Raw genomic sequence first — 26,270 nt, 5'->3', positions numbered from 1 at the left:
TTCGATTGCGATTATCAATGCCTCAATATCAATGCATTCCATACATTTCTTACATTGTCACATGATGTTTTCAAATACAAAAGTTAAGGTATCATATACCTGTGTGGATGCATTGATTTGTTACAACGAGCAGAAAAATGTCAAACAACAGGAAAATCGCTGGTTCAGACATCCGTGGTGTCAGGTGAGCGCTGACTGAACACAGACTGCTTTACTGCTCATTGGAGAAAATCTAAAGCTGCTTTCAGACCGAAGTGTTTTTCTAAACTCCCATTTAGACGATAGAGTCATGTTGTAGATCTCTGGACACTCAAAGAAAGATCAGCTTTTTCTCCATTTCTGCTTTGTGTGAGTGTTTCAATGCGGCAGAAAGAACACTTACCCGCTTGGATTCTATTGGTCACATGAAAATATGTCACAGCGCGTAGCGGTCAAAGTTCACCAAACGACCACAGAGCGAGAACAATGCCGCCATGTAAACATGGCCATTGGAGGCACCAAACTAACCTTGTTTTACCTAAACTCTGACATGGCTAAGTGAGATTAAAGTTTCTATTCCACAACAGATCCATCCCCACACATCACATCCAGTCATGTCTTAAGAAGTGACAGTTTAAGGGATGTGGTACAGGAAATGACATAAGAGTTTGAGGCTTTCATGCTTAGCCATGCCAAATATTTTTCCCATTTCCTGCAGGAGAGATAAGGATTCTATCAACAAACAGACAGTGCAGAGGATCAGGAAGCAACACTCTGCTTCATTTATCTCAAATGGGAAGCAAGTTGTAGCCTGTCATCACACAGTAAAACTCTTGACAAGTATCCTATTTATGAGTCAATAATGAATCTGCAAAGAAATGCTTTCCTTTAAATGCACATTGTAAAAGGTGCCTCTAATACAGAGCACTCAGTATATGAAGTGAAAGTGATTAGTTAAATGCATTTCAACAATCACCTTAGTCAGCCGTGGACAGTTTGTGGGGAAGGTACCTTGATCAAGGAGACCGCATTTGAACCCACAAACCTTCAGTTGACATTCCTGACACTGCAGAAATAATAATTTTTCCCCCCAAACATTTATTTTTCTTCAGAGTGTTGGAGTCAAAGGTATAAATGCAAATATGTAAATCTGATGCCATAAAAGATGTTTACATGACATCTTGGAACAAATTCATTTTCAACCTGATGGAACACCTATTTAATTGATAATTACCACATAGATGCACACGCACACACACAAATCACTGAAAATATCCACTAACAGGCTATATAAATACAAAATTAACAACATTAAAACTGTTTTCTCTTGATTAATGCATGTGTAAAGTAGCAAAATGTGGCTAAAGAATATGTGGCTAAATTGCTACGCTATAACCACTAAAAAAAACAATAATACTGGATTACAAAGCTGTACATACTTTCTATCTGGAAGGTAAGTAGTAAATCAGACATTTGCACTACACAGCAAACAGACACATCGTTATTTTGCATCTATGATGGCGGTTTGCAGTAATGAAAAGGAGAAGTACAGTCCTCAGTGTTTGTGAGAATTAGCACCAAAGGCAGACTCTGCTCTTCCCTGGGCTCCCCTAGCCATTACTTTGTCTCCTGATTGAACTTTTAACAGTAATAGAACAGCGTTTTTATATAATCACACACTTGCCAGCACATGCAGATGAAAACAAGCTCACAAAATCATGCAGGATTTCATGTAGGCATATAAACAGTCATGACCACATTTAAGTGAAAACAGACCTCCGGTCCAGAGGAGCAACAGGTCCAGTGGGGCCTGCCTTCATGTGAGGAGGATATTTTTTATGAGTCTTGATGCATATTTTTGGCTTTTGGGAGGCATTGAAACAGAAACACATGCAGAGGCACTCTGGGGAGTTGAATCCCAGGACGAAGCTGTTACTCCACCCAGTTCCCCTGGCCCTGAGACCACAACCATCATGATTAATCTCTTCCACACCATTAATTTCTTTGATAAAATCACATTGTGAAATCATTGTTACTCTTATTGTTACTGAGATGCTTCCTTTAAACATGTACATTAGGTAAGATTGGAGTAAACATATTTTCAGCCTCAGATGGATGAGGTCGTCGGTGGGTGGTTCTCTATGAGGATTGCCGACATGAACTCCAGGGGTGGAGGGCCATGTAGGGTGGAGTGGAATCCAGCTTTTCACAGCTCAGTGTCAGCCACAGGGTTCTTTGCTGTCGAGTGACCATTGGTCGCAGTTGGCACTTGGGTCTTGACTCCATCAGGGGACTCCCCGTTGATGCTGGGTTTCTCCTCTGGTTCTGGAGGGTTAAGTGGAGCCACAGACACCAGTGTGTTTCCCTGGTTTTCCTCGTCTATGTGGCAGGACTCATCAGCCTGGATACCAAAACATTACATTAGCATTAAACACTGTCTCGTAATATACCATATCTATTAAAATGGACCCTGAAGACCCTAAAGCTCATGTGGTTTCATAATTGTTTTAATTGTTCTATACATATACAAATGAAAGGATCCATCAAAATGCAGTACTCACTTTCAGAAATTTGTTAATGAATACTTAATGTGTAAGTAAATAAAATCAATGCAAATAAATAAATCTAATGCATACATTAGATCAGAAGTTGTATGATCCAACATGAAGTAAGAATTCTATTACAGGTGTATACTACATAAAACCGCAATGGGTTACAGACTCGTCATATTTTAAGAGTTTGTATTTCTATGGATAGAATATGAATAGCTCATAAACTGGTGTACATTGCACATTGCCAGAATTGAAATCTTCACCTCGTACCCTACATGGCAACTTTTAGGGGTGATGAGTGCCATATATTAATTTTGAGCTGCCTCTCACTGGAAAAATTTAGAGTTTGGCTGCGTATGGTGAACCAGATCAGTTATAGTTTGTTCTGTTGGAACAGTCTGAGCTGCTCCCTTCAGAAATACTGACAAATATTTAATTATGCTCCCCACAAAATGAGCAAAACATGAGAAAGATAGCTTGAACATCTTATTTTTATTTATTTACACTTTATTAATCCCAAAGGAAATTGCTTCTCTGCTTTTAACCCATCACCCTTGGTGAGTAGTGGGCAGCCATGAAAGGCAGTGTGCGGTAACGGTGCTTTGCTCTGTACATGTACATTTACAGCATTTATCAGACGCCCTTATCCAGAGTGACTTACAATCAGTAGTTACAGGGACAGTCCAGTAGTTACTGGAGCACCTTAGGGTTAAGTGGGTTAAGGGTCTTGCTCAGGGACAATAGTAAGTGGAATTTGAACCTGTGTCTTCTGGTTCATAGGCGAGTGCAGTAGTAGCCTAGCCACTAGGCTACTACCACTACTACCACTCAGTGGCACCTCAGCGATTATGGGGCCACTTCCTTAACCACTAGGCCACCATTGTCCTAGTTACATTTACAGCATTTGCCACAATTTTACCCTCTGTGTTTGAAATGTGGCCTTGGACTGAAAACTCGTTGCTGATCATTTAAAATGGATCTAGATTGGCTTCTAAATGTCTTTTCTAGTGACCAAAAGAAGGTAAAACTGCCTCCCATTCACAAATGTAATTAGCTTGTTAACAGATACAAGCAGCCAGTATAAAGGATTTTTGAAAGAGGTAAGGATGTCTCCATTGTGTCTTGCACTCACCAGCCTCATGACCTTTGCATTTTGGACACGGTTGTTTTTCCAGCAGTAACCCCCAATGAGCACTGCAGCCAGGAGCAAACCAGAGACCAGGATGGACACCAAGACAGTCATGTTGTTCTTGGGTTTATGTTCAGCATTTGTCAGACCTAACTGTAAGTAGAGAGAGGATTGTTCAACATTGCATTAGCACATGAGCTTAAAGCTTCACAAAGGTGCTGATATATATGGTATTGTGTTTTTTGCAGGTGTATATATATATATGTAATTATCAGTCTTGTCAGTTGAAAAATAGTGTAGCTTTTCTGTGACTTTGCCCTGTGCTTAGTGAATTGTTAGAGGGCTTGTGCTTGCCAGCCTTGATGCTCCGTAATCAGATATCAAGACACACCACCAACATCAGAACAAATTATAATTGTGAATCAAACCTATGATGCAAAACCTGACACACCCCCTCTCAACTATGCATTGTGACTTGGGACCTTATTTCCACCATGTTCTCCAGTTTCCTCCTTCAACCCAAAGACATGCATTGGGGGCTAAATTGCCCATAGCGCCTGGCGGGAGGCTAACTAAGTCCCTACCCTCCGCCCAATGTCCCCCAATGGGCTCCAGCAGCCGTGAGCCTGATTAAGATGAGCAGGCATGGAGAGAGAGTGACTGAGTCCATGGGTGGATTCTCTGTGTTTGTGGTACATGTGACTCTGCCAAAGATGGGGAAGGGCAGAAGGAAAAAGGGAGGGGTCGATGGGTGGATGGATGAGTTCACAAGGCGGTGTCAGTGATCCTGATTTCAGTGGACTGGCCCTGGGTGCAGGGTGGGGGACCTGTGAGAAGCCGTTTTGAGATTCCTCACCGCAGTGTCACCAAGCTGCATGTTCACTGGAGTCTGGTGTTCCTGACTAACCAGTCACTTTTCACTTTCTGCAGTTGTGTCCTAATAATGAATGATATGGCACTCAGCAGCGGCCTCTCCGGTTCCACTATGGTGTTTTTTTGTAATCTTTTGTTTTTTCAGTGAATCAAAAAAGCCACATGGGCATCGGGGAAAATGATGTCCATGTCTACAATCAAAAAAAAACTCTTCCTGCTTAGTCATCCTGCTGACATACAGGATGACTTCCGTGAACAACTGTGCATGCTCAGACTGCTGCGGTGAGCAGGCTGCCAGGCCCCGTTGATGCCGGTGCCCTGATGCCGGTGCCCGAGGGAATATAGAGACTGCGGCATCTTTGTATTTACTGAGACGTGGCTTGGTGACAGAGTTCCGGATGTCGCCATTCAGATGGATGGGCTTACTGTGTTTTGTGCTGATGGAATGCAGCGCTGTGTGGTAAGACCGTGTTACCACACATGGAATTGTGCCAAAACGCTGAGCTAGTCTCTAGCTACTGTTCATCGCTAGTGGAATTTGTGGCCTTTATATTTACCGCAGGAATTCACTTCAATTCTCATTATCGGAGTGTACATTCCACCCAGCGCTAGTGCCAAGCAGGTGCTCTGCGTGCTGTACGGAGCTATTAGAAATCTGCAGAATGTACACCCTGACAGACAGTTCATTGTCGCCGGAGATTTCAATCATGCGAATCTCACGTCAGTTCTCCCTAACTTATATCAACATGTGGACTTTGTGACATCGCCAGTGCATATCGGGCGGAGCCCCACCTCCATCTTGGCCAATCAGACCACGTCATGCTAATTCCATCTTACAGACCGCTTATCTTACAGACACCAAATTCGAGGAGTAGATGACATCAGTGAACAGCTACATCAGCAAATGCACTGATGATGTTACAGTCAATCACATCAAGACCAAACCAGAAGCTGTGTATGACTGCAGAGGTACATGAACTGCTAAAAGCTCAAGACTCTGCCTTCAGGAAGGGAGACAAGGTTGCCCTAAAATCAGAGAGGACCAAACTGTCTTGAGCCAAAAGAGCAGTAAAGTGTGCACAGGGACATAAAATTCACAGCCACTTCCAGGACAGCTGTGACACGCAGCACATGTGGAAGGACATTCAGGCAGTCACAAACTACAGGACAGACAGATTTCTGAATGATTTCTACGCAGAATTTGACAAACAGAACAATGTGACTGAGTGGAAATCCCACCCTCCTTCCAGTGATCAGGTGCTGTGTCGAACCACGGCAGACATGAGGGAAAACCCGCAAAGTTTACTCATGAAAAGCAGCTGGACCAAACAACACCCCTGAAAAAGTGCAGACCAGCTGGCAGATGTTCTCACAGTCATCTTCAACATTTCACTAAGCACCGCCATTGTTCCAACGTGTCACAAGGCCACCACCATCTTGCCCGTGCCATAGAAGTCTTCAGTGTCATGTCTCAATGACTACCACTCCGTTGCACTTACACCCATCAAGACTAAGTGCTTCGAGAAGCTGGTCATGAAACGTATAAGGTCCCTGCTCCCCTCCACCCTGGACCCACTGCAATTTGCCTTGTCGTCTGAACTGCTCCACAGACAATCCATCACCACCACCCAGCATCTGACCCTCAGCCATGCATACAAACAAAGCACTAGTACAAGCACGAGTACGTTTTGCATTAGAGAACTCAGATTGTCCGTGAATCCAGATAGAAACCCACCAAATTTTGTAAAATCTGCCAAATGTACTGACTTGCTATTCAACAAGTGGAATATGCTTCAGAGTTTACCATCTGGCAGTAAAACTGACCTCATCAATGCCTAAATACCATAGGCAACCAATGCAAGAATAGTTCACAGGGCACATCTCATTTAAATGACAAGTTTCACCAATAAGAAGACGAGGTATTCCCTGGAAAAAGTAATTCAGTATATGCGCCTTGTTCGACAAATGGGCATTAATTAGGGTGTCAAATCCAAACTGCTGAAGCAGGTTCATGGCTGACCTGGACGAGGTGGGACAGTGAGCAGCAGATGTCTGTCGAATCAAAGGAGCAAATGTCCCTTTCAGCCCGACACCAGGGTATGTCTGAAGGCATGAGAAATATCTGGAGATTAAGAGCATGTTTCCAGAGATGATCTAAATGCTTGCATCCTTTGATGGACGTGCTTGATATATATAAAAACTCAATATATATAAAAAGACACCTTCACTGCCTTCCCACAACCATTTCACTAACATCAGATCTTCTGATTTCATTAATTTCACCAAACCTCTCTAACTATAGGCATACATAGACACAAAGCTAAGCTCTCTTTGTTCCTAAGATCCTAGAAAGGTGGTTTACAGCTACTGGAATATGTGGAAGCCAACAAACTATATATATACATATATATATGTGTGTGTGTGTGTGTGTGTGTGTGTGTGCACTTTCACTTCCCTCTCTTATCCCCTGTACAGTTTGTGAAATGTACAGTTTGTCAAACTCCATCAGTGTGGATTTTACTATGTGAAAAGTGTAGGAGACTAGACGAAATGACTTCAAAAATAGCCGAGCTAGAGGAGCGCATCCGAAGTCTCCCTAGACTCATTTCCAGCCCCGGATGCGCATCAGTCTAGTCAGCCGGTAACTGTCTCTACCCCGGCATGGGTGCCAGTAGCACCCTACGGACAGGGCAGTTGGGTGATGGCTCGGAAATGGCATGCAGGCGAGCTACCAGTGCAACCCAGCAAACTCTCCTGCAGCCCCACAAACAGATATGGTGTCTGTTTGAGCAACTTATTACCCATTACTGTCATTACAGTGTTTGACACTAATGATCTCGTTGACAGGTTAGATAATGTTGTTGGGATTAAAGGAATAGCGCTCGTATGGTTCAGATCATCCAGCTAGTTCAGAATGCCACAGCCAGAGTTCTAACTAGAACTATAAAATTCGACCACATCACCCCGATCTCACTGCACTGGCTACCTATCAAACTTGGGATTTACCACAAAATTGTACTTTTAAAGTATAAAGCTCTAAATGGTTTCGCTCCATCTTACCTGAGTGAACTTTTTGTTATTTACGACCCGCCAAGCCCCCTGCGATCAACGGGTGTTGGGTCATTACTGGTAGCCAAAGTACAGAAGGTCAGAGCCGGGAGCCGATCCTTCTCATATAGAGCACTGCAGTTGTACTATGCCACCGGCTGTGGCTGCTTCTGTTGTTCTCTCCAAGGCACTAAATTAAGCCTGACCCAGATGTGAATCAAGACCACCTGCAGACTCCATTGAAGAGACCACTTAGCATGAAATTAACCAGAGGGTCACCACAGCCTCCTCCACTGTAACAGCTAAAGCTTCAGGGATATTCAAATGGACCAGTAGCATTATAATGGACACACAATGTACACCATGACACTGGAGTTATCTGGGCTACACTGCACTGTCCAGTACCTCCAAAAACACAGACAGATGCTCTATACTGCATTTCACTACAACTGTAGGACATTTTCTCTTCTTGGACAAATCATCACAAACCCTGCATTCACACAAATTTAAGGCTCACTCTACCTTGGTCCCTCTCTGTATTACTAATTTCCAAAGTTTCTTCCTTTCTTTTTCTCTCTCTCCTAGAATTTTATTTTGTGTGATTTTTTTTTTTTTTTTGCAGAAGGGTCAAGTGTGGGGGGTGTCAACTGTAGAGCCTGTCAAAGCACATTGAGACATACTCTATGTGATTATGGGCTATATAAGAAATAAATGTAGTTGATGCTGATATATATACTAAATATAAATTAGACTAATATCCAAATACTTTCAAATACTTTAGCAGGATCCATGTTAAGGTGAAAAGAATAAATAAATCTTTAATCTACTGTTCATGTAAACCTCCACACCTCCACACTATACCCTCAATTTTGTGTGACCTTTGAACCAGGAAACACTGGTGATCTTTTAGGCTACAGTTTATTAGCAGGCTGTTTAAGACTGACAAGACAGGGTATGGTCAGCTTTAACTGCTCTTTTTTATCCCAAGCAGTCTTTCCAGGCATTTGGTTTGTGTAAAGTCACATTTCAACACATTTCAACATGGCCATCCGTATGTGTCCGTACATGCCACAAGTTTTAATTCTAACCCAATTTATGTGATCTGGAAAAAACTGGAAAAATGTCTTAGCTTGAGAGAACAGGCTGAGACCAATCAGAGAATGGATATCAGAGATTCGTGTGGTTATGAAATGTGTGGCACAATAATGTGAACACGTGTCTTTGTCTTAGGATAGTAAACTTTTAATTGCATTACGGCACACACAATTACACACACACACACACACACACACACACACACACACACACACAAATACACAAAATCCAATCCATAACTCCTATAAGATAGATTTAAAGCCGATCAACACCAATTTTGTTGTTATTCGTGTATATTAATTAGAGCATTCTTAACCGTGATTAACAGGGGAGTTTAATTATATCTAGTTATATGTATTTATTTTCCTAAAATAATAATGTCCAGTTTAATTATATCTCGTTTCAACTCATCAGCACTGACAGCCTGACTGTAAATTTGCATTGGACTCAGTTTTGCACCTCTAATTTAAATACCAGGCAATTAGAATAAATGCTGGACTTACTTTTGAATCAATGCTCTCATAGATGATTGATTTTGATGACACTGTGGCAGCTAGATGAGGAGCTTTGGGGATGATCTTAGGAGCTTCTTCAGTCGTCTCAGCTAAAACAGCACTCTGGACGGAAACACTACTGACCCTGGTAGAAGTCTGTTGAGTGCCCAGTGTAACAGTGGCAGTGGTGATGGCAGCATCCCCTCCTGTTGCAGTCCTACTAGTAGTAGAGTCTACAAGCAGTTGCAATGGGATTGAGTCATTTACACATTTGGGAGATATTCTAGTGCAGATTGAGGAAAGTATTCATCTATGGAAGTTGAAGACTAAGGAGTCCAGGGCTTATTTTACAGAAAGTTCTTATCTTAGGTTCTCTCCCAAGCAGCAATACATTTTCTCAGTTAAACTGGGACTATATTGTGTCAACTGTAGGGCCTGTGAAAGCCCATTGAGACATACTGTATGTGATTTTGAGCTATATAAGAAATAAATGTTGTTGTTGATTAAATTGCAACAAATAATTAGACATTCTGGATTTCTGATTCAAATAGCAGCTATGTGGATAAATTAAGCTAATCTAATGCAAGTGCAAAGTGCTGCTCAGTTAAACTTGGGATGTTTCTGTAATACACTTTTGCAAGTTAAGATAGGAACATTATTTCATATATTGACTTATTTTTGGGTCATGAAGATGCGCTTTACTATCCTTACCTGCAGCTTCTGTCACATCTGTGTCATGTGCAGTTTTTGTTTGTACATCAGTTCCAACAGGAGAGATGGTGGGATTGCTCTCCTGGCAAATTCCATCTGAAGCAAAAACATATGCCAGAGGATTTGTATGTGTAACACAATCATTAACATTCTTGAACAAAGAACCTTTTATTTTATATTTTATAAATGAAGGAACCCAGCCACCAGAGATGTGACTGCGTTTCTTGATGCCGATATTATGGAGCAAAGGAAGGTTGATATAATGTCTGTGCAGGAGACTAGATGGAAGTAAGACCAGGTTATTTGATTTCAAATTGTTATACCATGGGGTGAATGGCAAGAGAAATGTGGTGTATGTTATTGGAAGAGTGTTCTGCAGGTGAAAAGAAAGTTGGAAATGGAAGGGGTGGTGATGAATGTTATTAGTGCCTATGCCACGCATCTGGGGGGTGAGATGGGTGAGAAAGATGCGTTCTAGTGTGAGGTGGATGAAGTAATGCAGTGTGGGAGAGAGACCAGTGATTGGAGCAGACTTCAGTCGACATGAAGGTGTCACACCTGAGAAATCGTGAATCGTAAGTGTGTTAGCCTGTTTGTATATGGGGCAGTGGTGGCCTAGCATGTAAGGAAGTGGACTCATTGTCACGTGACTTTGCTATCATGACTGTCATGAACACGGAACCGGGTGACACACTTGGGCATTTAGTCAGTGTTGGGCAGGTGCTCAAGACTCAGTCATTGTAGAGATTTTACTGCCAACTCTACTCTGCTCCTGCTCTCATCTCAACTCCACGTAGGCTTGATCTCATCCTGGAATGCGCTAATGTGAATACGCACAGTGGTGGTGTTTGGCAGCTTTGGCTGTCTTGTTTTCACAAAGAAAAAGGTGTAAACTACTCAGTAGCCTAGGGGTAACACACTCGCCTATGAACTAGAAGACCCGGGTTCAAGTCCTGCTTACTACCATTGTGTCCCTGAGCAAGACACTTAACCCTAAGTGTCTCCAGGGGGGACTGTCCCTGTAACTACTGATTGTAAGTCGCTCTGGATAAGGGCGTCTGATAAATGCTGTAAATGTAAAATGTAAATGTCCTCATATGGCCCTTACCGCACTTGGGTTTAAGGTTAGGGTTAAAAGCAGAGGACACATTTAGTCACCGTGTGCTGTGCTACAGTGTTTCACAATGACAATCACTTCTCTTTCACTTTACTTTTCAAGGAGAAGGAAACCTGGTGGTAGAATGAGGAAGTATCCAGAAGAAGATTTTGGTGAAGAAGAAGTGAGATAGTCAGAGATTAAGAAACTAGACAGAAATACGGGGAGATAATCTGTGAGGGAAAGAGAGAGGTGGCGAAGGCAGGTTGCATGAGAGGCTGGACCCTAAGGAGGGAGAAAAGGAACTGTACTTAGTACTGTACTTAACAACAATTTTATAGTGACTAGTCATCAATTGATATAATTGATTAGTCATCTATTATAAATTGCAGTCACGAAATGGCTTCTATTTACCTACCAATTTCTACATTTAGCATGAGGTTGATTAAATTATGTGGCATATAATACAGACAGGAAATATATTTTGGTCAAAAACAGTTTTAAAAAATATTTGACAAGGACAGGCACATTAGTCGCAGAAAACCAAGCAAAAAGTTACAAGACTATTTCAACCACAGATTATGTCTGCATTTCAGCATGGTCTTGCGTTCTCTTCTTAGAGCAGATATTCCCAACCGCAGAGAAGATTCACTCTGATGGGGTATATCTTGTAGGAATGGACAGAAAAGATCTTGCCAGGTTCGACATTGTGGGAAAATGACCTTCATTTTCCGTCCACCTTCTGAAAGGGTCTTCTTTTTTGTATATTGATGGCTCTGTGAAAAACAGAAGAACTTCCTTTCTCACTATTTCAGTGTTGCAAATAAGATTTTTCTTTGCCTTATCTATGGTGAAATGTTCCACACTGTAAAATGTTTAACTGATGTCTGATTTATGGCTGCTATTCTTCTACTGGTGGCTAAAGGCTACTAGGATTGTCACCAGACTGTGGCGAATTGCTGCACTCTATTGGAAGGCAGTAGTACTGTACAGGTAGAAAAGAAGGAAAATGTCTCACAGACTGAACGTGTGTGGTGGTTGTGCCTGAGGAACAATCTTCTGCTACACCCAGCCAAGTAAGCCTCTGCAGACACTGTGGTAAAGCACTGACACGCGATAGAAACAATAGAAAAAAGGCATCGAGGCAGACTCTGATACCAAAATGGAGGAGAGGTTGATTATTATACCAATCAGTCTCAGCCTCCCTAGTCTAATCTGTCGCTCTCTGAGCTACTCTAGATTCCTAATTTCTGGTTCCTAATCTTGAGCTACTGCTAACACAAGAAATTATAGGTCATTATAAGGTCATTATAGCCAAAAAGAAGGATTTTCAAATATGGACAGATCCCTTCTCCAATTCACCGTGTTGGAATACTTAATATAAAGTGGATGAAAAAGCTGAATGAGACAGCATTTGTGAGGTGTAGAAAATTAGAGGAAGTAAGGACAGCGATGAGGAAGGTAAATAACGGAAAGGGTATTGATCCAGATAACATACCTGTGAAAGCATGGATGTGTTAAGGAGAGATGATAGTTTTATAACTTAACTTAGTCTTTGGAAAGATAGAAGATGTCTAATGAGTGGAGAACAACAGTGTGGAGACCTGCAGTAACTAATTTTCCATCGCATGAAGTTATGGGAAAGAGTGGTAGAAGCAAGATTAAGAAGAGATGTTTCATTCTGTGGTTCAGTACACTAGACCTTCACATTAACATTTACATTTACATTTACAGCATTTACCAGATGCCCTTATCCAGAGCGACTTACAATCAGTAGTTACAGGGACAGTCCACCTGGAGCAACTAAGGGTTAAGTGTCTTGCTCAGGGACACAAGTCCCTGTGCATAGCAACCGATCCCACCCACCCAATGCAAACCTTCTTCAGCCTGCTGCCATCAGGGAGGAGACTTCAGAGTCTCCAGGCCAGGACCAGCAGACTGAAGGACAGCTTTACCCATCAGGCTGTCAGGAAGCTTAACTCTCTCCCGGCTCTGCCCCCACTCCCCTCACTCCCCTCTTCAGCCCCACAAACTTTTTGAATTCTGACACACACACACACACACACACACACACACACACACACACACACACACACACACACACACACACACACACAAACTGACCTGCACCAGTCACTCTGTGCAGCATTGGTCTGCCAACTACCTCACACTACTCAGTCAGTTACACTTTTTACACTTTACAAGCTCTGTTGCACTACATTGTTCACATTGTTTACGTGGTTTGCACTCTCCACCATGTGCCCTTATTTGTATATTGTGTTTTTAAATTTTATATATTATGCTTATTTTTATACCCTTGTATTTAATGTTATTGTTGTATTTAATGTTACTGTTTGTATTTAATGTTACTGTTTGTATTTTAATGTTACTTGTATTCACCATGGGTCTGAGAGTAATGCAATTTCAACTCTCTGTATGTCCTGTACATGTGGCAGAATTGACAATAAAGCTGACTTTGACTTTGACTTGACTGACTGTGTCAACCAGATTCTGTCTCGAAATTGCCTCCATGGTCGAGTCAGTGCCCAGAACCCAGCACTAAACAAAAGACAATTGAAAAACCATGTGGCATTTCCGAAGGCCCACAACCTGCTATGGATGCTGGAAAAGTGGCAGAAGGTGGATTTTTCAGATGAATCTTCTGTTGAATTACACCACAGTCAGTGCAAATTTTGCAGGAGACCTACTGGAGCCCGCATGAATCCGAGATTCACCCAGAAAACAGTGAAGTTTGGTGGCGGATCATGGTCTGGGGTTACATCCAGTATCGGGGTGTGCGAGAGATCTGCAGAGTGGAAATAACAAGAAATCTGAGCTACCTTTTATTTTCCAGCCATAAAAGATGCCAAATTTTGCAGCAGGATGGTGTTCCATCTCCACATCAAAGTTCCTCAAGGCGAAGAAGATCAACATGCTCCAGGATTGGCCAGCCCAGTCACCAGACATGAACATCATTGATCACGTGTGGGGTAGGATGAAAGAGGAAGCATGGAAGATGAAACCAAAGAATATTGATGAACTCTGGGAGGCATGCAAGACTGCTTTTCTTTGCTGTTCCTGATGACTTCATCAATAAATTGTATGAATCATTGCCAAACCACATGGAATTAGTCCTTCAAGCTCATAGAACTCAAGAAGAACTCAAGCTCAAGAAATTAAATTTGGATCTCACAGCACCACTACTTACAGTTTTTTCTGATGGCTTAAACCCTAACTGTGATTCTTATAGCACAATTTCTAAAACTATTAATACTTATGGCAAAACCACTCACTGAGTTTGCAAAACTAAAAGCACAAACACTGCTTTGCACTCAGTTTGCAATTTTGTAACACACACTTTGCAAAACTGTAGGCACAATTCACTGCACAACACTCTTTTTGCAGAACTTTAAACACAATTCACTGCTTACACTCAATTACCAAATTTCCAACACACTCCTAGCAAAATTATACACATGTATGGCTATCATTAACACTATTTTGCCAACTGTCTGGCACACTTTCACATGTGAAAACTGTTTTAGATAATTAGTTCACTTTGCAATCAGCCTAAGCACTATAAATAAGCCACAGGTAAGCTGTCTATGTGGAGTACAATGGAAGGAGCAGGAAGAGTGAGAATCAGAGGAGGCCGAGGGAGAGGACGTGGAGGTGAAGAAGTTGGAGGAAGAGGACGTGGAGTTGAAGAAGCGAGAGGGTTAGAGGAAGTTAGAGTAATAGGACAAGGAGGAGCAAGAAGAGGACGAGGAGGGGAAAGAGGAAGGGTAAGAAGAGTAAGAAATAGAATAACTGATGACATCAGAGCTACAATAGTGGGCCATGTCATCAACCATGGGATGACCCTGAGGGAAGCTGGCCAACGGGTTCAGCCTAATTTGAGCCGCTACACTGTGGCAAGCATCATTAGGACATTTCGAAATGAGAATCGGTAAGTACTTTGTAGCACTGCCATACTCTAACAGTACCATACATGCAAAAATACTGAAAATGTTACTTTACAGAATTGCTAGACGTCCAGATGTTGGGGGCAGAGGACGAATGTTCACTCCAGAGCAAGAGACCCATATAGTGAACATGGTGATTGCCAATAATGCAATAAGACTGCACGAAATACAGCAGCGCATAATTGATAATGACACCATCTTTCAAAATATACACAGTGCAAGCATTTCTGGACTAAGTCGTGTACTTGCGCACCACAGAATAAGTATGAAGCAAATTTACAGAGTTCCTTTCGAGAGAAACACAGAACGTGTAAAGCAACTGCGATATGACTATGTGCAGGTAAGCTATAGTGTCATTGGTTCTGAATTTGGAAGTGCATACTGTAGTGCTGTGCATGGGCCTGATGTGTTGCATTTGTTTTGTCTTGTCCAGAGAGTGATGGAACTAGAAGCAGATGCCATAGGACATGAGCTACTTTTTGTAGATGAGGCCGGTTTTAACCTCAGTAAAACCAGGAGACGTGGCAGGAACATTATTGGACACCGTGCCATCATCAATGTCCAAGGACAACGTGGTGGTAACATAACCATGTGTGCAGCTATAAGCCAAAATGGTGTTGTTCACCATCATGCAACCATAGGCCCATACAACACTGCACACATTATTGCATTCCTGGACACCTTACATGACATGCTCACTGTTCAGAGACCAGAGCATACCCGATATGTCATCATATGGGACAATGTTAGTTTCCATAAGGCTGCTTTGGTCCTCAACTGGTTTACAGACCACCCATCCTTCATGGCAACCTCCCTCCATACTCTCCATTCTTAAATCCCATCGAAGAGTTCTTCTCTGCCTGGCGCTGGAAAGTGTACGACCGTCACCCTTATCAACAGGTAGCCCTTTTACAGGCAATGGAGGAGGCATGTGAGATATTGACCAGGCATCATGTCAGGCCTGGATACGGCATTCAAGGGGATATTTTCTCCGGTGCCTTGGACTGGAGGATATCGCATGCGATGTGGACGAAATTTTGTGGCCGGACCCAGAAAGACGACATGATGTAGGCTGATTGTCTTTTTTTTTTTTCCTTTTTTTTTTTTTGTGAAATTACCATTTTGTGTTCTGACTTTTTTTTATGAGTGTGAATAAACACCAATACTTGACGTTTGGATCCTTGTATGTTTACATGACACTATGACAAAAGTATGACCTCATATTGACATCTGTACACAGAGAAAGCAAAAGCCAGATGTGTTTTGTATTCATACCATCAGTGTGCAGTTGGCGCATTGTGTGCTTAGTAGATGATGGCTTGTGTGTACTGTTTGATACGAAAACACCATTTTTACGAAGGTGTGAAGAGTTAATCTAGCTGTGTTCGCTTTTGCAAGAGAACTACAATGTTTTGATAATTGGGTGAAAGGTTTTCTTATTTGTGTGTAGAGTTTTGCAAAAATAGCCAATAGTTACAAAAAATGTGCTTAAACAATCAGAAAAAACTGTAATTTGCTGATTTTTGAATTTGCAGAAAATTTGTTCTGTTTCTGTATAGGCGACAAAACTTTTGTCTTGCCAAAATTTGACCTTTCTGTCTTTTTATATGAGCAGGCAGAGGAGAGAGCACACAAAAACAAAATTCACTTTTTGTTTTATAATTCAGTGATGATTCTGTACATGTTTATCAACCGTGGACCATGACTTCACTCAGGTTATGACATTTGTGAACAAACATACATTGGAGTGGACTGTGTTCAAAAAAACCAAACAGTCCATTTTCAAACACTTCTTGGGAGGAAGGGGAGTGACACATTCCAATCGGCCACCCATTTACAAATGAATGGGAGCCATTTGTCGGTGATCGAGTTGTTAGTTCCCGACCAAGGGGTTATTTGACCTACCTCTGCTAGAGCTGAGGGGTCAGAAAAACCTGGGATTCTAGTGTTAATAAATCTTTTTTCAGTGAAACTAACTAATTTCAATACATTAAATATAATTTGGTAGGGTTTTAGCTTTTCATAAAAGCTATTTCTAACACTAATTGATTAATTAAAAGTCTGGTTAATAGCAGGTGTTTCTACAAAAAACCCAAGTGACAAGACTTTTGTCAGGGACTGTATGACCGGCATGACTGCTACAGCACACAAACTCTTTTAAATCAGTTTTGTAATTGGAGTCAGATAAGACCAGAACGTTGGCACAGGTCATAACCAAGGGAGGTCATGGACTGTTTGGTGGTGTGGGCAAACTACTCCCCCAGAGCTTCACTCTGTGGCAAGCAGCAGGCCACCCTTACTCCCCGCAAATGGGTAAAATAAAACCATGAGTACAAAAAAAAAAAAAGGAAAAAGTGACTAAATGTTCCTGATGCTCCTGATGCAGCTCCCATCCACGATAGTTATAGTTTTCTCTTTTTAGAACCAGAAGCATCCTTTGCCATTGAGTTGGATTCCGCCGTTGGGCCAACAGGCAGTTTCACACCACATTAGCCCCTTATTGGCAAATAACAGCAGAAATGGCGAACACACCAGTTTTCAGCCCTCTGTGCAGGTAACTATTAGACGTCCTTATTTATCTGCACTCCTATCCCTGTGAAACCCCCATTTCGCAGCATGGCTTCAGTCTGCAGAATTCAGTTAATAGCTTCCAAATGAACACCATGCCTGCTTATGGACTCCTTTGCGAAGAAACATGAGGACTGCTGACCTCTCTTCTTCAATGTAGTTTTTTTTCTATGCCAAAAAATATGTTTTCAATTTATTTCATGCTGTGAAACATCACCAGTATATTTCACCAATGCTGAATGTGAAACCACATCTTGAAACTACCTTAAGATTGTTGTGCTGTGTTATGTTTTGCCACAGAAATGGTCTGTCTAACGAGAGCTGCTTGGAATTGCTTTACATGTGGGTGGTGTGTTTGCTTGCACTGGGAGGGTTAAACCAGTTTACCTTTCGTTCAACATCTGCCCCCAGCTCACATTTTCACATTTATTTGGAATGTTTGCTCAGGTCTTAATTAATACATTGTGTGGCTCTGTATGTTCTGTTGGTTGTGTAAATTGATGACAAATGGTGGAGATCAGGTAAAGATCAAGGTTCAACTATAGACCTTCCCTATTGTTCTAGAAAATTCATTTGGATGATGTCATTTGTTCTAAATGTTATAGAGGATCATTAATAAACCCACATTTTACCAAACATAGGACCCAAGCTGTAATAAGTGATTTATAAGGTGAAGTTCAAAATAATATTTTTTAGTATTTGTTGTTAAATGTGCCCAGATAAGGTTTAGGTTTTTGCAAATGTCACATAATATTTGAGTTTACACAGTTTGTTTAAGTATTGGATTCAATGGATATGGTTAATTGTTGCTATCCATGTACTTATGTGGATTTACAATGCTTGAAAGTGAAAAAGAAGTATGGAAATATGAAGCTGCTGATAGGAATTTCATGTATGAATCTATAAGTGGCACGCCTGCAACAGGCCAGCTCACATCTTCATGTAGAGATTTGCAGGACTCCATCAGCATCTGTACTGAATGAGATGATGCATGTATACATGTATTTTTCCCACAATGTTGGTCGTAGGACAGTACAGGCGTAAAATTAATTCAGTTTTATTAGGACTGTTGCCATAGCAAAGGGAGTTACCATAACAGATGTTTGGGGCCCCCTTAGCTGGCTTTGGCGTGGGGTTGCTGGCCAATCAGAGGGAAGCAGAAGGGAGGATGAAGGGCAGGAACTGTGTCTACTCTCACCAGCTCATATATGATATGTGAGCCAGGGTTCACATTTGGTTTTGGTTTAAACAGCCCAGACACCCTTTTCTGTTCTAATTGCTGCATCAGAAACATGCACAATCTGTACACACACTCAAATACCTAAAGCCATGGTGTTCCATGTGACAGGCAGTGATGAAATATGCTGAAAAATCCTTTAACACATCAACATTTATAACAAAACATTATGAAGAAAAAAAAACAAATTCCTTTAAAATTCATTAAACACATTCTTACTCCAAAATAAGTTATTGTTCTTCATGTGTTTTAAGGTTTTTGGCTATAAGTGCATCAGAAGTGATGCATTTCAATTATAGAGATAATGTCATCTTTCATAGAAATTAGCAATAGACCAGCTTCAAGTTGACGCCCATATTAACCAGACCATGAATTACACACTTACAGGTCCCTCGGGATTGATGTCATAGCTTCTACAGAACAGATTGTTTCATTGATCTCTTAAACAGATTTTGTAAGTAGCATAGTGGAAGGTGAATGGATTGCATTTTTCAGTGTGTTTGAATGTGCTGCAGTTTGTGGAGCATGTGGTGCTGTACTATACATGTAAGATGTGTGCTTGGGTGAATGCTGGACATCTTTCTATGCAAAGACAAATCCCTCAGGATGCTATGACCTAACCCTGTTCGGCTGTTATGCAATGAAGTCATTGCAATAAATCCCAGTAATGTGGCCTATAACATGTGGTTCAATCTCAATGGGACTGTGTTGCATGAGGCTCCACCTCACTTACTCAGTTCTTTCTCATGGTCAACTCATGTTTCATGTCAATTCCATCTTACTAAAAGCACAAAAGTACCCACCAAATATTTTTTTACTTTCATTTCTACACCTGAAATGGTCACAAATGGCCTTTTCAAAAAAGGTCCAGAGACCCTGAACCTCAATATTAGTAGTAAACTTGTTTATTTGTCATGTAGAGACTGACATCTTTTATCCTGCACACTTGCAGGGAGGACAAACAAAACCACAGAACCCAGAAAAGTGGAGCGACAAAAGAAAGACAAGGCCGACTCTTGTAATCATCTCTATACCTCTGCTGCAGAGGAGCAGAGGACATGGCCTGTAACTGGGCGGGATCCCTACATCCCTGCCAACAGATGTAGATTTCCCTGGAGAGCGTTTCCACTCCCTGTGTTTTTTCAGCAGGCCTTTGACGTCACCCGAGACTCTGGCGGCGGCCTGGATGGCGGCCTGGAGTTCACCCTCCACCCAGGCTGCAGAGGGAGAACCTTGGGTTTCGTCACTTGCTAAGCTATCCACCCCCCCCTAGATTTCACGCCTGAACTTCTAGATGTTTTTACAGCAGGACCAAGGCTTCCTATTCCGTGGAATTATCCCATTAGAGTCAAGAGTGACACTGGCCTCCTGAGCATTCTGAAGCCCAGGAATGTTTAGACTGAGTCCTGTGGAATGGGACACTTTACCCTGACCCTGTGGTCTTTTTTTACCTCACCTTGACTTCATCTCTTTTTAAATATTGCTGGAAATACGAAATCTTTAAGTAGGATCATGGAAAGGTTCATTTTTTGGTTCTTTTTGCATTGTAAACAAGTGGCATCAGATCTCCATGCAAAAGGTCAACCAATAGACTTTATGTGACCTGTCTCTGAAGAGCATGTGACAGATTAAATTATGATAAAATGATTACAAGCTATTTGCACAGGTTTGTACAGTTGAGCCCAGATGTTTGCATGCACTGTTTGACCTGTTTTAGGTCAGTTGATAACAACATTATTTATATTTGCTATTTGTCAGAAGTTTTTTTTAATTACTTTCTTCAAAGTCAGAAGTTTACTAACATTTCCTTAGTATTTGGTAGCATTGCCTTTAAACTGTCAAAAGCTTCGGGTATCCTTCCACAATACTGTCCATTCCTCCTGACGAAATTGGTGTAACTCTGTCAAGTTTGTAGGCCTGAGGCACGTCTTTTCAGCTCTGCCCACAAATTGCCAGGCTTTAACGTCCTGGATGATGTCTTAGGATGATGCTTTAAAATTTCCACATAAAGTTTTTTCCTCATGATGACATCTGGTTTATGAAGTCCACCATTCCCTCCTCCTGAAAAAATCTCACAACATGATGATGCCACCTCCGTTCTTTACAGTTGGGATGATGTTCTCAGGCTTGCAACATTTCCACCTATTTTATCAAAATGTAACATTGGGTTTTTAGGTTCATCAGACCACATGTCATGTCTTTTTAAATTGCTTTTTTGCACTTTCTCACCAGCTTCAACCAGCATTTTCACAGGCACCAAAACACGTTCATCTCTGGGACACAGACCTGAGTATGATGGCTGGATATTCCAATAGGGCAGTGGTGGCCTAGCGGGTAGAGAAGTGGACCCGTAAAAAGGTTGCAAAAATTTTGACATAGTCATCTAGACTTTCCCAAGTTGTTTAAATGCATGTAAAACCTATGTACATTTCTGACTTTTACCTATATAGATATCTAAAAAATGTTTTCTCAGATTCTGTGTCAGACAGTTATGAATCTTTTTTATATAGTAAAACTACTGTAACTCAGATTATAAATGCCATAAAGTGTTAAGAATTAAATTAGCAATTCAACTAGCATTTCATTTTCTACTATATGTTTTAATAAAACACAATGTCTCCATAGCATAATCCATTTGGAATATCAAGGAAAACAGATGCCAAGGAGCTCTTGACCCTACAGTATATTATCCAGACATAGTGGAAGCTGTTGCAAATGTACAGTGTATATCACAGAGGTTTATCTTATCTTATCAGCTCTTATGCGGTGGATGCGGCCCTACCTTGCTCCCACTTTCCCAGGATCCACGACCCTGAGTAGGACCGAACAGTTATGGTAAGTGGGTCAGTCAAGGGCTTTGGTCTTTGTGGGTCTCTTATGACTGTTTTGCCATTTGAATTTCCAATCTGCAACCTAGATTGTGCTCCAAATAGAAAATGTTTCTAAAAGGCATTTTGAAATTTACATTCAAAGCTTGATTGCTGTTGGATTTTTGATCTTGCTGTTCAGTAAGGCTATCCAATAAATATATTACATTTGGATGAATGTTTTCAATACTGTAGGCCAATAAAAAACCCACAGGTAGGTTCGGAAAGTATCAGATCTCTTCAATGCATGGTGAAAACGGCAGGCCACAAGAAAGGTCTTCTGACTGTGGTTGGATGTAAATCTTATGTTTTCAAATTAGTGTTGTGAAGAATTGCTCAGTGTCATGCTGCTTGAAGAACAGCAATTACACTAGCAGTGGTCAGTGAGGAACATTAAATCTGTTTACACTGCATCAAAAACTTTCTCTATAAATTCCATTCATTAACAGTCCATCTTTCTTTTAATGGCTGTTATGTGATGTTATGGTGTACTCTGGGTCAGAGAAGTACCAACATCTATCATGTTTTCACTACACTTCAGACACTGTTTCATGGTCTAGGGGTTTGGACAGTTCTCTCTGTGGTTTAGCTCACTTTTTTCTTTTGTTTGCCAAGTATCGTCCTGATGAGGGAGGCAGGAAACTGTTTTCAAGTTACTGTGCAGAACGATGGATTTATTTTGCTGGGATGTTCAGACTAATATTCTTGAATTACCATTTTGCCAGATTGACTGATGAGGGCAGGTTATTTGAAATAAAATTCCTGCAAGATGCCAAAGAAATTAGGAACCAAAGCACAGCAGGACAGCAATGACTGAAGCTGAATATGGCAGCCTGTTGTTCATTATGGATAATTAACAATATATATATACTTTTGAAAATGCTGTTTGACAGCAACAGAAAAATTCAGGAAACTCCATCTTTATAGAGCCAAGGATTATGACAAATAGTCAAACTCTCAAGGGTATGACGTGAACAAGCCTGGGACAGAAGGAATGTCAGTAAAGTGGCAATGTCCCGTTCTTGTTTACACTTAATGAGAATGTTAATGATCCAGTGTCTAGACTTCCGGAGTCTGCCATTGCAGCGACCCCTGCTATATTCATAATCTTTTGATGGTATGTTTCTGTTGGCATGTTGTCCTCATGTATCAAGACGTCATAGCTGCAACCTTCTCTGAAATTCCTTCATGTTTTAGAACCATTCAAAATGCCATCATGCGTATACAATTGCCGATATTCTTCACTGGCCTTCATAGATCTGATGAGTTAAAACACCTTTGTGGCATGTTCTCTGGAGGAAGGTCACTGGCATGTTATTGCATCTCAGCTTTGATATGGTGTCCCATATGCCTGCTCTACTGCAAAATGGTTGCTGTTCCTAGGAATTAAATATATTTTTAAAACTCCAAGGCTACTATCTCACTGTCGATATCTGAATTCTTTATATTTGGGTTCTGAGGCAGATAACTACATTTTCCATGCTTGAAATCAGATTGTAGTATCAAGTCAGTTAAACTTCTGGATGTTAATGGGTGCACTAAAGGGACAACAGTTAGATGACCCCCAAAACAGGAATGGTTGCATATCAATATGCACCATTGCCAGAGGGTTTGCTCCCAGCACAGACTGAAGAGCATGGAGAAGATTCCAGGAGACAGGCAGTTACTCTAGATGCGCTGGTCCTTAAACCATCACAAAAATCTACTCCTCTGAGTCTTTCCAGAACCCAGAAAGTGACAGCGGGTCCCTGGTGTGAATGTCTCGGACCAAAATATTAGAAATAGACTTCATGAGGGTGGCCTGAGGGCCCGACGTCCTCACTTCCCAGCATTGTTGGAACAGCAGTATTGGCAGGGCTGGTACTAGTGCCCTGTGTATTTTCACAGATGAGAGCACTTTAAATGACTTTAAATTAAGCCCTCTGTAGCCTGATCATTTTGTGGCATCCATCTGTTCCCAACACCTTATCCAGTCAATATCAGTATGGATATCCAGGATGTTTTTTACAACTGACATAGGATGTGTTTTCATTTCATGTTCCTAAAATTTTCTTTGGCAATCTTACACTAATATTGTGTGGTGTTACTTCCTGAAAACTAGAGTTGTGCTGTATTCAATATTCAGACTAAAACTGAAAGGTCGGCCACAACGGCAGAATGAATGCCAGATGTCGAAACAGAACAAAGTATGCATTTTAAGGATATGTTCTGCATGTGCAAAGGTTGATGATAGTAAGGGGAGCACCTGAGCAGAAATACTGTAAGACAAACCCTTCAAACGTCATCACAGACCTGGAATTCACACAGCTCTGCTAGTTGCACATAGGTGCCAATGATGTAACATGCTGGTGCATGGTGCGCTGTGGCTAAAAAACTTTGGCTGGCGTGTGCCAACACCCACATGCGACTTATGAGTCTGCATTCAAATATGGGGTCTGAGAAGCTCTATTAGTTTTAGGAAATGTTGTATATTTCTGTGATGAAAGGTAAAATTTCTTCACCAAAGCCAAAGGGAAGCCCAAACAAGTGGGGCGTGGTCATACAAACTGATTTCTCATAAAATCTAATAAAGAGGCTGTACATGTATTGTCACTTTTGCCTGTTTGAATTTTCTAGAAATGTGCATTCATCCAAGCAGTGGTTTTTCCGCTGTACCAGCAATGCTTGGTGTATTTGGTAGCAACAAGGCAGCTCGGTTTGGCCACTGGGTCCTGCAAATGTTATTACATTGGACCAGACCTGGAACCTTTGCTTCCAGGAGCCTGTCCAAGTCTGACACTCACCCTGTAATTACAGCTGTACCCACTACCATGCTGCTGCCTACCTGCCCAGTGCACCAACTGATCTTGCACTTGTGTGATCCCAAACATAGTAAACATCTATCTGTCCTGACTTTTTCTTTGTTCCAAGAGCGTAGACGATGCCTCCAACACACACCCCGATTCTAAGGATCTCTGGACATGGCTGAAGAGAGAGGGTGGAATCGGACATGTCCCTTGTCTGCACCATCCAGACAGAACTCAGGATGTAGCCCATAATTACCCTCCATGGTAAGTTTCCACTCTAAACCCCCTCCCCTGCTTGGCCACTGGTTTTCCCGCTAACTTTTTACCAGGATGCAAACCTGCCTTGTAACAGTGAAAGGGGCATGTTCTCCCATTCATGGAACAAAAAAGCCCAGAAGGAGAAAAACTTGTGGGCAAAAGGTGGCTCATTTACTCACAGTGCAGAAGCAGTGCGGAGAATAGCAGCGCCAGAGACGTCTGGCTCCAGAGCCCATTCATTCTCCTAGATGACGCGGCCATGGTCCTACTGAGATTTGGGAGGTGCAGCTGGTGTTGGGTTTGAGCGTCTGATGCGGCTGGCTGAGGCACATGGGCAGAATAAAGACTGGCTTGTGTTCTGTGGAGTTTTATATGTCTCCTCCTTCCACCCCGCTCTTTCTTTTCCACTCCCCCTTACTTGGTGGCTCATGAATTTCTGGCAGCTGGTTGGGTCATAGAGTGTTTGGGGGAGGGTTTTGGCTAGTATTCTGTATTTATACTGATATGGCTGTTTTGATTGTACGTATGCATGTTTAATCTAATGCAAGATTAAGATCATGCAATAAGATTGACAGGGTGCACAATGGTCTGGGGCAGAAAGTGTCCCTCAACAGTAATGTGAATAAATGAATCTTCCATACACCACAATGCACTTTGGTAGTTACATTTTTTAAAGGAAGGCTCCTTCATAGAGCATTTAGTTCAGGATTACCACATAACCAACCAAGCAGGGTCTGGTTCTTATTGTTGTTTCCTATTAACAATAGTGATGAATATTGATTATCTGGTCCACCTAATAAAATAAACTACATGCCACATGAGGTGTAAATGTTTAGCTACTTCAGTGTAATGTAATTCTTCTAACCCTAAAACACTTAACCTCACAAGTCTTATTAAAAAGTTGCATTTTTTAAAAATTGAAATGTCATGTTTTCTTGTCTTTGGGAGGACTTTTTTCCCCTGCTTAGATCTGAAAACTGAAAATGCCTTTCAGTGGTAGTGTGTTGTGTCCTCTCAGGGACTGTCTGCACAAACTGTGTGACCCAATGTTTGTGAGTGAAGCCAAGGGTGGGAAATCTGGGTTTTTCCCCAGGTCTGACATCGCTTGTAGTTTAGATGTTGTAATCCAGAAGTTCACACAAGCACACTCGAACACCTGTTTTCAGTTACTGCTGAAACAATGCCCTAATTTAGTCTTTTATTCCCTCCCACTTCTTTCCTCTCTCATTTGTTTTATTCGACACGACCCATCTGCCTTGACCAAGAGTCCTGAGTCCTGACAAGCCTGAACTGTCCCCAGTCCCAACACGCCTGAACTGTCCCCTGCACCAACTCACCTGAACTGTTCCCTGTAGAATCACACAGCGCTCCAAGTCATATTGTGCCTCAGTGTTTTGTGGGAACAAGAATGATAATGTTTTTCATTTGGCAAACTTGCACTGATCAGGCACCATTGTACAATATTCTCATACATGTTTCAGAGTGCAATAAGTTTATTTGTATAACTGCTTTTTGTGATAAGCCAGCAAACTAACAATTTTTGAAATATTTTACTTAATTCAATTTGCACTTGTTTGTCATTTTTGTGTTTATTTGTAATATATAATCTTTT

The 26,270-nt window shown here is 41.5% G+C and overlaps 1 protein-coding gene across 1 annotated transcript; it reads right to left on the bottom strand.

Moving 5' to 3' along the window:
• Window positions 1-1,183: 1,183 nt before the first annotated feature.
• Window positions 1,184-24,983, bottom strand: cd34 (CD34 molecule). The gene is made up of 5 exons (XM_028992494.1): window positions 24,838-24,983; window positions 9,882-9,977; window positions 9,180-9,403; window positions 3,664-3,813; window positions 1,184-2,380 (listed from the first exon to the last, which is right to left on the bottom strand). Exons 1-5 carry the CDS (start codon window positions 24,917-24,919, stop codon window positions 2,186-2,188), a joined length of 747 nt encoding a protein of 248 aa, XP_028848327.1. The 5' UTR covers window positions 24,920-24,983; the 3' UTR covers window positions 1,184-2,185.
• Window positions 24,984-26,270: the final 1,287 nt, after the last annotated feature.

Source organism: Denticeps clupeoides, chromosome 10, assembly GCF_900700375.1.
Source record: "Denticeps clupeoides chromosome 10, fDenClu1.1, whole genome shotgun sequence".
In the NCBI taxonomy this organism is placed as follows: Eukaryota; Metazoa; Chordata; class Actinopteri; order Clupeiformes; family Denticipitidae; genus Denticeps; species Denticeps clupeoides.
This window is presented reverse-complemented; position numbering and strand designations above follow the sequence as displayed.